Source organism: Erpetoichthys calabaricus, chromosome 10 (genome assembly GCF_900747795.2).
Source record: "Erpetoichthys calabaricus chromosome 10, fErpCal1.3, whole genome shotgun sequence".
In the NCBI taxonomy this organism is placed as follows: domain Eukaryota; kingdom Metazoa; phylum Chordata; class Cladistia; order Polypteriformes; family Polypteridae; genus Erpetoichthys; species Erpetoichthys calabaricus.
In genome coordinates this window covers 66,949,284-66,965,505 of record NC_041403.2, presented here as the reverse complement: position 1 = coordinate 66,965,505, position 16,222 = coordinate 66,949,284, and the positions used below count along the sequence as shown (strand labels likewise).

Genomic DNA, 16,222 nt, shown 5'->3' with positions numbered 1-16,222 from the left:
TGCTATCAAACTTTTTGCATTCTGAATTAGTAATTGTCTCATAAAAAAATAAAGTCATCGATTAATCTGCTTTTGTGCATCTTTTTCTCAGGAGTTAATACAGAAAAACTCATATAACCCAGAAGAACCAATGATAACTTCAAGACCCAATGAGAATGCACACCACATTTCAGAGGGTAGGCACATTTGATTGCTGTCTTCATGGAGTCCCTGAATAAAGAATAATGTTTACTTCAGCTGCAAAATCATTTAAATTCACTGCTTCTTTGTCATTTATAGAAGAATGTGAAAGAGACTGCAAGCTCCACAAGGATCTTGAATCTATCAAAGAAGAACTTCACTTAGTATTAAGAAAGGAAAGGCAGGCTCAGGTAAGTTAATATTGATATTTAAGAATCCGTGTCCTTTTTTCTTACGTTAGGGCCTGCAACATCCAATACTGAGATTAACGCTTTTCTGGAAGAATTATTACTTGAGTCAAAATGTAAGTCTGTCTTCTTCCTTTAGATAGTATTAGAAATGTTATTTTTAAAAATCAGGACTTTCTTAATTGATATATTAACCAAGTGCTATGTTAGGAAACCAGTTAAGTTTAATTTTTTGCCATTTACAAATTAAAAGGTAATTCAGCTTTGTAATGAGGAAAGCATGTTTATAGATTTCATTCTCTCAGTATTGAAATATTAGATTATGCAATAGTTTTTTAATGAGCATATTTCCTAAAAATCTGTTGGTGTATAGTATATCAGAAATGTAATGGCTTAACTGACATAATTTTTATTAAACAATCTTTGTAAACAATCCATTTTTCTTTGAACTGCGAATTGTGTACCCTAATCAAAGAAATTAAACTAAAGCATCTGCCTAAATCACATCCTTTTGCAACAAACTGGTTCAGTGCCTGTCCATTCCAGTGCCATGTTGACACAACCTTGACAGCTGTGTACATCACCTGTACTGTGGCTCAGCCCTGTCAAAATGTCTTAATTATAGATTATGTCATTTCAGTACATTATGGTACACTTTAGATGACATTTCCTATGTTATTTTTGTTGGAATACATTTGTCAGATTATGATATGCTGTTCAATGATACAAATTGCCTTTTACTGAACAATGCTTTTAACTTGAATCCAAATGCAGCTTGATCTGTCTTCTTTGCAATCTGTCCTGGCGAACCAGAATGAAGAAATGAAAATCAAGCTTGCAGATATTGAGACTCTGTCTAGAACTGTTCAGATCAAAGAAGAGCTCATCAAGGTTTGTCAGCTTTCATAGCAGCTCACTCTACGTACTAGTGAAATCTGGAATTAATCTGTAAACTGCAGAAGGTTTAGCAAGGGAAATAATCCTGTGTTTGTGGTAATTAAGAAAAAATTGACACACAAGTAAAATATGGGGGGTTACACAACTGTATTTATCCAGGCTTCTAATTTGCAATGAAAATACTCATGGATTTGCAAATACCATTAAACCTGGTTCATTACAGATATATACTCTTCAGAGTAATACGTTCCTCTTTTAAAATAAATGTTAACTTCTTACAGTACTGTTTTTGATCCTGACTGGTTTAAACAAATCGAACTTGTATAAAAACAACCTAATTTCCTTCTCTTTATTAATATACTGTACTGTAGAGTTGAATTGTTTGTGTTTGTGAGTAGCAGTTGCAGAGACAAATAGCAGAGCCCTCAGATTTACCTGTGATGGAGCATCTTTTCATGGAACTTGAGGATCGTCTCAAAGCATCTTTAGAACAAGGAACCAAGAATCCAGATAACCAGGTATTGGCTGCTGAATATCTTAGAAAAATAGAAATAAATTAATGCTTGATATTCAAAATTAATTAAGCAGTCAAAAAAATCTTGGTTTCAGAGGTTTATCAGCTTTTGAAAGTAATAACATTCAAGATGTTGACACAAACATGCATTGAGTGAAATTGTTTTATATTCCAAACAAAGGTTTCAGAAAATAACATTTTTACAGTTGGTCTGTCTTTTAAGTTATTTCATACTATCTCTGTATTTAAGGATAAAAACTTTCAGAATCCTGTATATGTTATTTTAACAGATTACATATTCTGTACACTTGTCTCTGCTAAGCTTTTTGAATATGTGTTATAGCTAGAGTGGATTTTGCTCTTAAGATTTCTTTTTTGTAATCTTCACTATGGGACTATCCATTACCTTTTGTTGCTTAACTTTTAATGTGTGAATAATCAGTGCATCATCACATTTAGAGTGCTAGCTCTTAGAGCATAAAACATGATAAAATTTCTGAAAAATAAAGTCTCTGTTTCACTGAACACAACATATACTGTATATTAATTGTCACTATTCCCACGCTCAGTTTCTGCTCAAAACAGAGAATTCTGAACATTATCAACTAACAGATCTATTCAACTGGGCCTTGCTGCCTTTTTGCTCTGGTGTTTTCACAGTTATAATAAACAATGGTGAGTTGGAAAAATGACACGGTGATTACAGCTGCTGCCTCATGACTGCAACATCCTGGATTCCAATCCTGTGTGGCATCTTTGTGTGTGTGGAGTTGTGTTCTCTGTCTGTCTTTTAGGTTAATTGGCAATTCCAAATTTACCCAGTGTGAGTGTAGGTGTGTGCTTGAGAGGGCCCCTGTAATGGACTGGCACCCATGTCTAGTCCTACATTGTTCCCAGTACCATCTATGACACATATCTCTATTAAGTTGGTTTGAGAAAGTTATGATAATAAGCACAGGCTCAACTATAAACTTCCATACTTTGAAATATAGACTAAACATGTTTACATGTACTGTGGTAATGTAATTTAATATAGATCATTACATTGTGTACATAATCATTTGCCCTGTGGTGATGAAAAAATATGTGTGATTGGTAAGTTACAGGTTTTACACATGGTTGCTCTTCCAGTCATGTATTCTCTTTTTTAATGTGTTATAAACATATCTCAAATGACTATGTCAGAAATTCAGAAATCAGACATTAGAAAGTTTTATCGTGGTGAGCTACAGTGTCTATAAGTTTTTTTGGTCTTTTAATCAGTGTCAAATTCCCATCCAGCATTATTAAATTGCTTTTTGGCAGGTTTAGATTTTTCAGGAAATATTAGCGCAGCGTTACATTTTTTTCAAGCATTTAGATCACAGTGTTGTATTCAACCTATTCAAGTCTGCAGCAAGATTCTTTTACACTTTGCATAAGCTTAGTAAGTAGTGAGTTTGTAATGATGAGCCACAGCTTGCAATCATAATTTGACTTGTACTCAATACAGAAGAACATTTCTGTTCTGATTTTTACCCACTCTGTATCTTTTACTTTTAGTCAGAATAACGTCTTTCAAGTGAACAAATATAGCCATTTATTTTATGAAGTTATCACACGTTATTCATTAGATCTGTGTTCCCATATGATAAAAAGAAAAACTTCCAAGGCCAGTTACTCTTAATGAAGAAATACCTAAAAGTGTTGAGGTCACAAAGTATATCAGTGATGGAACCCAAGTCTGCAACATTATAATGTACAGTACAAAGCCTTAGCCAGATCTCTTTAATTAAAAGTTAGCTTGCAACAGGAACCTAATTTACCTCAATTGTTTGAAAGTATTTTTTAATAAATATATACTGTATAGTGTCTTTATTTGGCTTAATATCGAAGTTCCATCTCAGCTCCTTAAAGTGTAATTTTTATTTGTTTTAGCATTGATGATGTTGTCCCCTGGGTTATTCCTGACTCCTAAATCCTGGTCTTCTGTATTTGTAGGACATACTGGAGGCACTGGTTTCAGAACAGATCAGGCTCAATGATGCTCTGAAAGCAGAGAGACAGCTGTATAGTAGCCTGGTACAACTCTACACAAATAGTGAGAGGTGAGGATGTAAAGAAATGTCTCAAGGTTAATGTCTGGACATGATATCCATGATAGAAAAATAGACTACACTTTCGTATTATGAAACACAGTGTTTGTGTAATCCTTATTAATCATTAATATTTTAAAATGTAGCCTGTCCTCTATATATATAAATGATTGCCCCTAGCCAAAGCTTAAGCTCCTTTCCACTTCTTTTGTTGCAGTCATGCACAGCTAAGGTTTATCTTAATAGAGTTACATAATGTCATGCTTAAATTTGTGTGATAAACCACCCATACACCAATTCATAAGTTTTATTTTACTTCCTGAATATCTTTTGTATTTTCTGAAGAGACATAATAACAGAAATTAGTCCTTGACATTTATAAATTATTGGGAAATGTAGCAGTCAAGCAATGTATGGTTTTGTCAAGACATTCTGTTGTGTGTGCTTCAACTTTACCTGCTATTTCCTCTCAGCTCTCAGAAAGGTCAAGCTTTGCAAAATGAGCTGGATGCTGTTCAGGCTCTGCGACTTCAACTAGAGGAATTCTTGGCAAGAACCAGAGATGGAGTTCTAGAGCTGGAGAAGACAAACAGGAGCCAGCCTGATTTTGGAGGTGGGAACAGCAAAGGTTGAAGCTCCAACAAGAGTATTCCTCCTAGGATATGGAGGATGCAGGTGTTCACTTTGCCTAGTACGCAGTGAGGAAGGAAGTGTAGCAAAATGCCCTTCTCTGCTAAGAGAAAAACTCAACTTGGCTTGTTGGGTGGTTTTACTTACTAAAATTTGTTACTTATTTTGTATGAAATGCTTGCAAAACAAATTCTGGTGCAATTAATTATTTTGTATTATTTGTTTGTTTTGTGTCATGTGTTTATATTTTGGCCTTATTTCACAAAGGGTCCAGATTGTACTGCATGTGTTGCACAAAAAAAAAATCACCTTTTTGAGTTTTTTCATTCATCCTTACACATAAAGGCCAAATAAAAATATTTGTTTTTATTTATCTTTTTTGTTTACATAAATTATATTTTGTTTTCTGTGCACTGATGTCTATATATGTCTAGTGATTGTTCATACAGTAAATTATGTTGAACTTATTTTTTTTTTAATGAAAAGCATATCTGCACATACAAAATGCAAGCAATATGTAGAATTAAGATACTAAAGTGATTCCATTTGCAATATTTTGCAAATTCAAGGATAAATATTCAATTATGTTTTAAAATATGGTACAGTACAGTACTCTTGTAAGAAATAATTTGACGTAAACTTGTTTATATATGCTTTTGTAGACATTCGGTAGCCTTAGTACAGATTCATTTTTTATTATATAATTATTATAAATAAACATGATGTGGGGAAAAATATTGTTTAGCTAACAAAAACAGGTAAAATATTAATTAAACCTTCAACAGTCAAAAATGTAATTTCAGGTTTTTGCAGAAAAAAACTTGGTAGTAGTTGGAAGTATATACAGTATATGATATATGAGTAACAGGACTGGAACTGCCAGCTCTTAATCTTCAGATTGACACAGTTGTGCAACACTGTGGAAATTTCACTGAAATTTTGATTTTAAATTATGTCTTTAACACAAAGATTTACAATTCTCTCAATATGTATTTGTGCACAATATATTTTGTATACAATTAGGTCCTCATTCATAAAAATGCATTGTCAAGAAATAAAATTTTCCCAGTGTGGAAACTGCTCAAATTAAAATGCTTCAAAATTCACTATAAAGATACTGCAAGGTTTTATAAAATATAACAAGTATATATGTTTAGTTTACTCAACAGTGTTTCATGTATCAGATTTCAAAATGAACATTTTCATTATTTATTACATTACATAAATAACTACAGATATAAAAAAGATCAAAAGTGCTAAAAACCTACAGTTAAACTAATTTTTCAAAAATGCATAATGCAGCTAAAATTTTTTGGGATTTTGTAACTTTATTTAGTGGAAGTGATGAATTATTTTTTAAATGTCAATTTAGGGTGAATAATGCACAATTTTCAAGACTTTTCAAAAAATTTTCTGTATATCAATTAAAAAAATGACAACTAAAGAAAATTTATTTTTTTACTCTTCTGTACTTGGAAGATGACAAATTGTAAAAATATAAAATGTGACTTTTGAATTTTATTAGAAGAGTTTTATTCTTTAACAAATCATACTCACTCATTTTCAGACTATAACAGTACATGAGCCACACATTGAAATTTATGCATCTAGAAAACTTTAGTTAGTTGCCAACTAGTCTTCTTTAACAGCAGGACTATAATAACCTTTCAACATATTTTTTAAATTTTCTATATAAAAAGTAAAGAAAACATTAAAATCTCATCAATGGCAGATCAATGCTATCGTTGTTTTCATTTTAGTTTGCTTATTGGTCAGATCCCATGTGAAATCATTTGACATTATTTACATTAAATAATATAATGGTATTTTAGACAGTTCCTCTGGTACTATTAGAAAGATCAGAGGTACCTGTAATTGAAAGCAAATAGGGTCTGCATTTACAAAAATCATGACTTTTTGTTGAAATCTACAATCACTTGGAATTACCTGACTAAAAGGTATGTATTTGTATAATGAGAAGATAACATTTTTCCTAGCACTTTCTAATTTGTGAACTAATAATTGATTGGGTTATATATGTTATTAATGGTACTTGAAGCTGACACCGAGAAATTATCAATCCTCACTGCCAGGGTATTTTTAAATGACTTGGTCATTTTTTTTTTTGTTAATACCCTAATATCTTTAAACTGTGGAGTATATTGAATATGGAATTCCTTGCTTTGTAATCTTTTGTGATTGTATGTGCAATCTTAAAACAGTTTAAGGCTTTTCTGTGACAGAACGTTGTTTACTATATTTTAATGGTTATTGCAAGGTCTCTCATGAAAACTCGTCCACTCTTTAAAAATATATTTTTTAATTTGACCTTTAAATGGACGTAACATTTGTGTAAATGCACATACAAAATAGGCAAAGTAATGTACTGCAAATCTGGGTTGCTTAACATTTTCCATTAAATAATTTTGCTATTTCACCACTCTTGGTGTATTTATTTATTTCTGTATGATTTAAAATAGGTCACTTATTATTATTATTATTATTATTATGATGTATATAGTTGTGTTATAGGACATGTGCCAAAGTTAGAGTACATCTCATCTTGCTAAAGGGACTTTTCACCTTCATAACCTCAATGGATGCCAGGGTAACAAGTGATATTATGTTATTTAAATTAATAATAGGAAAAAAATCCAGAAATTAGGATAAGTTATCATTGTCCTATAGTTTTAAAATATATGTATATTTTAATTAAGTTTTGAAAAAATAAATCTCTTTGACAGTTTGATCTACAGTACCAATGAAATCCTTATTTTTTGCCTTTTACACAATTATCAGGACAAGTGGCATACTCAAGCATTATGGTACTGTATTTCTAATCATAGTCCAAAAGGGGATTTTAAAAGAAATCCATTTAAAGTAAATGTTCACAATATTGTTAACATGATTTTTCTACCTGGAAGAAACAGATGTTCAGCATATAAACTTAAATTATAGTCACACACTTGAAAATCTACTAATTATATCCTGTTGGGTATTGCATGGAAGAAGACTAATGTCAAAGTTTTTTTGGCACCCTTGTATATCAGTATTTTGGGGAGCAAAAGTTTTCAATTATAAGTACTGAAAGGAGATTTAAGGGTCCCTATGGGTCCCAGGGTGGAACTGTAATTCTTGCATAAGGCTGTAGAAATGGGTTAGACTGCATATATTCTGTCGTCACCCATTCTCTAAATAAGTTTGTTTCAAAACACATTCTGAAATAAACACTAAAAATATCCAAAAGGTCTGTCAGCTATTTTAGTGGAAATGATTTCTTTCTGAATGATAAGATATTTATTATAAAACTCACATTCAGTAGTTTTAGAGGCACAAAAGATGTGATTCGTCTGATACACTAGGAGCAGTACAGGATACTTTTCTGGTATTAAGTACAGTCAGTTATCACATTTTCTTGGGCCATCTGCCATATCTTTACTTACATTTTCTTTTTGAATTCAAATTATGCACATTGAAATAATGTATTAAAACTCTGAAGTATGACTGTCACATACAGTATATCTGCCGGCATTGCCAAGAGCACACAGACTCCAATATCAATTGTTATGATATCAGTGATTTAATTGTCAAAATATATAATACTAAAGTACTTGACATCATGGCAGGAATAAAAACAACCTTATTGCTCATGAAATCTGTTAGACTTGCTTACCAGAGAGCAGCAGTGGCTGCTGTCTATAATTCCCACCAGTTTGTCTAAATGAAATCTAATAATTGGTACTAATGTAAGATTATGTTTCCATGGTATGTTAATATTCACTCACTTAAGACTTAATAATTAAAACCCTTAAGGGCTTCTTTTATTCTTAGAATACAGTTTTCTGGGTCTCTCTTTTTTGTCTTTTGTTGTTTAACAGTGACATGTAAATAACAGAGAAACCATTTGCTGGCATGGTCTCATTTACACGTCAATGTTCTTTACAATGTTTTTTAAAATATTTGAACAGCAAAAAAAGATTTATTTAAGGATTGAGAGAAACAAACCTGCTGAAGTGCACTAAACATGGCTTTGGTTTTAGAGTAATGCTTGCTATACTGGAAACATCTAATGTGGCAGAAGGAGATCACTAACAAGCAGTAGAATTAAGTGATATGTTACATTAACAGCAAGCGTTGGCATCTGATTTGGAAATTGGCTGGCGCTTAAGCCTGCAACCACCATGACTGTTCAGGAACAGAGTTTTAAACACTTGGGTCTACAGCCTTTGCGAGAACACTTCTATAATTTTCCAATATCCTGATTTAACCATTGTATATGTTTTAATAGAAAGTCAATAAAATTAAAATATTCCACACTTTTTATTATTATAAAATTTAAGTAACATGACTACAAAGTGATATCTATTTTTTAATATTTTTCAATTTTGAAACTGCAGTTTGTCCACATGCCCAGTAATTTATCAGTTATTATTGAAATTATTTTTTAAATGATAAATATTTGAAAAATATCATTGTATGAATAAATTGCGTTGGCCAGAGAGCAGCAAATGGATAAGCTCACATTATAAACAGGATGCTTAGAATTCATCTAATAAAAAAGATACACAGGCATATGAAAAGGCAAATGAACCTCATGAAACTTATGAGTAAGCGCTCACATGTGCAATTACATAATTTCCACATCTATAATGAAGCAATCTTGCATCTTAACATTTTGGACAGAAGCCTTTTCGTGAGATAACTTCACACAACAAAGATACGTTTGTTTACATACATTTTTTTTACATTTGTACCATGGGCAGTTTAAGTGACTCGCTCTTGGTTATGAAGATAATGAACTTCTGTTAGTCAATCAACTGAAACATATATTTTGCAAAACTATGAATGTAGTCTTTTAATAAAATAAAATAGTTCACAACATTCAGTTTCTTCTTGATAGATAGATAGATAGATAGATAGATAGATAGATAGATAGATAGATAGATAGATAGATAGATAGATAGATAGATAGATAGATAGATAGATAGATAGATAGATAGATAGATAGATTATTAATCCCATGGGGAAATTCACAAAATGTTAATGGTTGAATGTCTCAAAAGGGACTAACTGATCGTAAGCTTATTTGAAATGCTGAGTGGTTAATGTCTAATTAGGGTCTGAACGGAGCATGCATTTTATTAATTTCCACTCACCGAATACAATTTAGACATCACAGTATATTATAAGAGAAAAGGGAAGTGGACATTTATAATTTAATACTAGCAAAAAAAAAAAAATGGTTTGCTCTGTGCTTCCTTTTTGTATACTGTATACGTTTTTAATGAAAGTACACGAGCATTGTCAAGTCTCAGTGAGAACAGATATGTGCATGTCAAGGGATTTCTAGGATTTCTGTTGCCTGACCTAAGGCACTGCACTGGAAAATCTGCCATCCTGTCAGCAAAACTATGGGATGCCTGAGTAAAAGCCATGGTCAATGACATTAGCTGAGCATGAGGTTTGATTTTTAAGTGAATTCTGTATGAACTGTAACACTGCAAATCAAAGACATTAATAATTTAGATTCTTACATTTATTAATGATTGCTATTTCTAAGTGAAGTTATGAAAAAGGGTTATTGCTATTATTTCTCACCCTATATGACATATTCATTTGGTATCCTTTTATCTAGTGTAATGTTCCCAGGCTTGTGTGGATCTCATAACTGATTCATTCTCATTTTTAGAAAGTGTTAAAACCTTGCATAGCTTCTTGTTATATAATTGGTGTCTTGTATTATTCTTCCCTCAGGTCATGGAACTGCAGAGGAAGAGTTTGACGACAGCCAGAGTGAATTCACAGACAGCATAGAAGATGAAGAAAGCACCAATGAGAAGACTTACTCTCCCTTTTTCTGTCAGGTATTATCCTCACAGCTTTTCTACTTCCAAATGGACATCCATCCATCCATTATCCAACCCGCTATATCCAAACTACAGGGTCACAGGGGTCTGCTGGAGCCAATCCCAGCCAACACAGGGCGCAAGGCAGGAAACAAACCCCGGGCATGGACATGCAGATTATTATAAATGAGTTTATAAACCTGCATGGGAGGGCACATTTCCTGGGCGTATCTGTTCATGTCCTGTGTACTTGTGTGAAGTATTGCTACTGCTGTTTCACAGCTGTTGGTCTGTATTATGGCCAGGGCACTTTCTTGGTGACAGTTCTCAGTCTGCATTGTTTTTCTTTTTCTCTCGGTCCCCCAGTTGTATTCCACTAGCTCAAAAATATCCATGAAAGGTTAGTTGTTGGCTTGTGATTGGGATCATATGAGAGAGAGATTAGACTCAGAAGGCCGAATCTTACATGCAGTAGATCATCACCCACACAAAAATTGGTTCCTGCTATGTGCCCAGTTTTGCCAGGATAGATCCTTGTAACCCTACATTTGACAAATAGGTACATAAATCTGATGAAAGGATAGTAAAAATGCTTGTTTAGTGTGTAAAAAGCTGAAAGAATGGGGAGTTCTAGTAATTTAGCTTTAGATTTTTAAATCACTGCTTTATGATCACTGCGGTGGGTTGGCACCGTGCCTGGGATTGGTTCCTGCCTTGTGCCCTGTGTTGGCTGGGATTGGCTCCAGCAGACCCCCGTGACCCTGCGTTCGGATTCAGCGGGTTGGAAAATGGATGGATGGATGGATGCTTTATGATCAACTTTTCCAGTCTGTGTTTCTAGATGAGTACACAAAGGTGGTTGTAACATTATTTGCTCAAGTCAGAATAAATACAGCATGTTTGTGCACAGCATAGCAAAACTGCCAGATTGGGCTTACTCTGTGAGGCGGTTTCCATGACCTAGATTTTTTGGAAACTGTTTATCTTAGTTAAGAGAGCAACCATTTACCTAGCTGTCATTTTATATATCTATTTACATTTCTTTCATTTCACTGATTTTCTGTTTGTTGTTTTAGGGAAAACTAGAACATGTAGAATAATGTGCAGTTTGAATTCATATATAAAAAAGAGGCAGATAGACATGTTTAGGAAGTGTGCCCTAGTCATTCAGTTTGCAGCACAGAGTCTCTGTCTGTTAAACTAACAGAGTACATTTCACTATAATTAGAAGTAAAGATCTTCTGGTCATAATTTACTGTTCACAGTGCTATATAAAATGAAGACTGAATGTTTGTCCACTGCCTTTCCCATTGTATTTAAAAATAGCTATTTTGCTGCCCATAGCCTTTCTTTACTTGATTTGATTTTTGTCTCCTTCTTGTTATCCACCCTGGATGTAGAACCAGGGGTGCTGTACTGCATAGCCAAAATGATCCCAAATATGGCCATTACATCGTTATAAAAACCTGTTTTATACCTAATTCAAAAAAGTAAGACTGCTGCTAACATACATACCCACCTGCTTTTTAACAGATGTCTAATAAAAGTGAGTATGATTTTTAACAGGAGCTACAAAGATGCATCTTTAAAGGTGCAAATAAATACTTTCCTTAGCTGAATGTGACATTGCTAGGCTCTTTTCCAGCAGTGTATAAAGTTCTAGGACCAAAAATAATTAATGTTATTAGTATGATAAGTGTGTGTTTTTGAAAAGCTTGATATCTGAGGCCTTTGATTTACCCAATGATGTGCCAGAGCACAGAAAGTAAAAATTCTTTAAACAGTATGTATGAAATTAATGTGTTAAACCTGTATAAGGTAAAAAGCTTAGTAAAATAATTGAGTCAATGCATACAAAGCATAATAACAAGAATATATTAATTTTTATAGTACTGTTCTAATTACTATACACCTTAGAGAATTGACTAGAATACCAAGTATAAAAATATCAATTACTATAAAAAATCAAAGCACTTACGAAAGTTAAAGTTGACACCTACATCACAAAATCATCCCTTTGGTCCACATTTCTTGACATGGAAAGAATGCCTGAAAAGCATACTATAAAATGTTATGCCAGCCATCCAGAGTTTATTAAACACACATTGACAGGATGGTCAGAACAAGTGTTCAAAGCTGTGTGGTATTTCACTCAAAAGAATAATGACATTGCTTTTCAATTCTGCTTGTGTATGCATCGATCTATGACTCTGTTTTCAATTTCATGCTTCCTTCCAGTATGGTGTGTACCACAAATAAAATATACATTTACTCAGTATTCACTGCCCTACAATGCTTGTCATCATGTTCAGTCTTGGTTCGTGGCTAGTACTTACAATCAGATTCCAAAAATGACTGCTGTGTCAAAATGTGTTGTATGTCTTGTAAAGTATATGCTTATACGTTACTGGATTGGACTACACATAGAAAGGCCTGACATTCGTGTCAAGAGAAGAAATACATTATGGTATAGTTTTCATTTTCATAATTTCTAGAATGCTGTTGTCTGCCTGCAGGGACAGTCTGTACGATGTAAACAGGAGAAACAAGAAAGCGAGAGTTGGAACACTACCTTGATTGACCCCATATAATTTGAAAGAATGCACAACAATGCAACACACAATAATTTTCAGAAATATCTTTCCAGCTGCAGATTCAGAAAAGAACTGAGAACAAGATAGTTGGTTACCAGGTTATATAGTCACTCCGCATAAATAGGCAGGTCCAGGAGTGCAGACAATGGAAGTGTGGCTGTCAGTCTTCCTTTCTGCAGTGGGAGGAAGAGGGAAGGCATTAGACCGCAGCACCAACCCCATGTTCAGTGGGTAATGACCATCACCAGAGCCCTTATGCTGTCTCCCAATGCACACCCATGTGTTTGACAACAGACTACATCTGTTTAACTTTAGGAACCAGGCAAGACTTGCTTTATAAGTGGCCTTGCACCCATCTTTTGCTGTTTTTATTTTATGTCTGTGCAAACTTATGTCATTAGAGCATATATTCTGTCTTTTGATAACTTGTGCTCTCCACACGTGCTTAAACAGTGTATGAATCCTCTTGTGGATGGGTTTCCAGTAATGTTCAATTTTTATGAGTTTAGTTTTTGATTTATTTTTAAGGAGGTACCAATAGAAAAAGATGCAGTGAGCAAAAACTTATCCCAAGGTGTCATTATCTCAGAGAGAGATATGCTGGAGCTGAGATCAGAGCTTCAAGAGGTGAAAAAACAGAAAAACACAGTTGAGTGTGAACTAAAAGAATTGAAGATGCAACTGGAGACTGCTGGCTATGAATCTCTTGCTCAAATGAGGTACTGTGTCTTATTAGAGCCTGGGTAAATACATCTCAGTATACTTGAACTGAATAAGAATATTTCCAAAGTTAAAGTTTAAGGTAATGGCAAATTGGGATGACCTGTCCAAAACACCATAACTTTATTTCTTATTTCTCATCACTATATTATATGCATTGCGCTTCCGGATGAGCATACATTGATAGTCATCTGTCATGCACACAGAGCCCACCCCTATGACTAAAGACAAACTCAAACCTGTTTGATTTTATTGGAGCAAGTCGCAGACTAGTTGCTGGGTATATCACATAATGTGACTGGTTTCACAGGAGCATGCTGCAGACGGCCTCTGAGTCACTAAGATTATGAAAGATGAAGGCTATGATTGAAAATTGCTGGAAAAGTCAAATAATGTAATATGGCCATTAGTTTCACAATCTCTCTATAAAATCCATTTCTTCTTTTGTCTGTGTCTGAGTAGTAATTAATCACTTCACTGCAAAGCATCACCCAATCCAGATTACTCTCAACAACCTTCTATTGTTGCAATTTTAGTGTCTAATGCAGATAACATAGAGTAGGACTGGAAAAGAGTCCTATAAATGATTTTTTATTACTATGTTGTGACACGTAAAATGATCATTTGCAAAACAGTCCTAAACAATGTATACAAGTACTACTGTTGTGATTGTTAAAGAATGTAATTAAAATGACCTTTCCTCTGATGACCAATGTTGTGTTGCATCTGCTATTTTGCTTCAGGAGCATGCTGCTGAGCTTGAAAATGGAGAATGACAAGCTGAAAAGTGTAGTGGCAGATGTGAAAGGGGCATGTGAGCAAAAAGGCAACGTCGAGAGGCTGAGCATGGAAGGCCTGAGGGAAGAATGCAGAATGCTGAAAGATAACCAGGAGAGCTTTGAAACAGCTGAGGGCCTGCTGCATGAGCAGCATCGGTTAAAACGTCAAGTCTGTGGAGATGAGGTGGCTGCCAGCAGCAAGCAGCTTGTTGATGGAGCCCATGAGATTCAGCAGATGAAAGCAAAGCAAGGAGAGCTTGGACCTGCACAGGGCAAACGCTCAGCCTCTGGGGTACAGCTCAGAGAGCGTGGGGAAAAGAGGAGACGTGGCAGCAGGCCCTTTACTTTGGACCTTGGGGATTTTATTACCCAGAACACTACTGATTCTCAGGTACATAAAAAAAAAAACACAACAAAATTACTGGATTAAATTGTACTTTTTTCACTGTAAAATGTTTGAATTCACTTTTCTTTTTAATATGATAAACTTATAATGAAGTCATAATTTATCCTAAGTGACATTTACTTGTATTGTGGCTGTACATCAGACTCAGTGTGAAGGGAACATTTATACCCCGACTGTTATTCAGTGTCTTATTCACGCTTGGAAATGAATTCATTGGTTTAATTTGATTTCTGTTATCTATTGGAGCATGCAGAAAAAAAAACTGACATCGTAACTTTTCTTTACTGATAAGGATTAACTCCATCCAGTTTATTTTTGAATTCTAACCTTAATTTGCCCTTTTCAAGTGAGTCATAACTCTCTTAGCTTATGCACTCTTAGCTGTTGTATAAGGAAATCTTCCATATTTCCTTTTCCACGTACATTTAAAAATATCCATAAAGTATTTTATGTCAATAGTTTCTGTTTATTAGTTGCAGTTAATTAAGGCCTTTCCACACACTCTTGACATCCCCTAAAATGGTAAGATGTTCCTCAACCTCTCTTAGTTTAAGTCCCATGATTCAGTCATAGTAATGACCTTTTCACTTAATTCTTTACAACTTTTAAGGATGTGAAACTCATAAACTGTTTGATCTGTTCTTGCAGCAGTCCTCCAGAGGACATTTTTGGGAATACATGGAATCCAGTTTTCATGATGAGACTGAACAGCTACGCTCTGAACTGGCTTTAAGTCAACAAGAAAGTCAGGAACTGAAAGAGAAGTTACTGGTATCTGAAGCTACAGTTGAGGCCCAAGCAAGCCAGCTAAAACAGTACCATACTCTACTTAGTGAGTGTTTTCGTTTAGTTGAAATGCTTTTTTATCGTACAGTTAGCACTGTGCTCACTGATGATTTTTTCAGTGTTTGTGTTTTTTTCACCTAATATAAATATTATTCTTCACTTGATTTTCTGTTTGTTGGGGCTTAAGCTGTTTAGGTCCAGCTGTCTTTTATAACTTGAGATGTTTACAGAATTGGCATCATTAGCATACCTTTTGTAAAAGAATTAGAATTATCATGACATTCAGCTTTTAGATTAGATAAACTTTATTAATCCCATGGGGAAATTCAGATGTATACAGCAGCAGAAACACAAAAAGGAGGAAGAAAGTCTCACAGATCAAATAATGCAGCCATTCAAACAATTAATAAATCAATAAATAGATACATATTTTGCAGATATATATTTTGCAGCCCTTTCTTATCTGCAATGGTGATGGACAAGTTGACAGGTGAGATAAGACAGGAGTCCCCGTGGACTATAATGCTTGCTGATGACATGCTGATGACATTGTGATCTGTAGAGAGAGTAGGGAGCAGGTTGAGGAGACCCTGGAGAGGTGGAGATA

At 34.2% G+C, this 16,222-nt stretch overlaps 1 protein-coding gene across 6 annotated transcripts in view; it reads left to right on the top strand.

Moving 5' to 3' along the window:
- The window catches only part of pde4dip (phosphodiesterase 4D interacting protein), a 264,076-nt gene that overhangs the window by 198,945 nt on the left and 48,909 nt on the right, over positions 1-16,222 (top strand). For all 6 annotated transcript variants that reach the window (XM_051933237.1, XM_051933238.1, XM_051933236.1 and 3 more), the window contains 10 exons: positions 92-176; positions 280-371; positions 1,143-1,259; positions 1,664-1,783; positions 3,760-3,866; positions 4,328-4,467; positions 10,239-10,348; positions 13,453-13,643; positions 14,388-14,814; positions 15,478-15,661. In XM_051933237.1, coding sequence (XP_051789197.1) covers positions 92-176; positions 280-371; positions 1,143-1,259; positions 1,664-1,783; positions 3,760-3,866; positions 4,328-4,467; positions 10,239-10,348; positions 13,453-13,643; positions 14,388-14,814; positions 15,478-15,661 — 1,573 coding nt within the window. The remainder of the gene's footprint in view (positions 1-91; positions 177-279; positions 372-1,142; positions 1,260-1,663; positions 1,784-3,759; positions 3,867-4,327; positions 4,468-10,238; positions 10,349-13,452; positions 13,644-14,387; positions 14,815-15,477; positions 15,662-16,222) is intronic.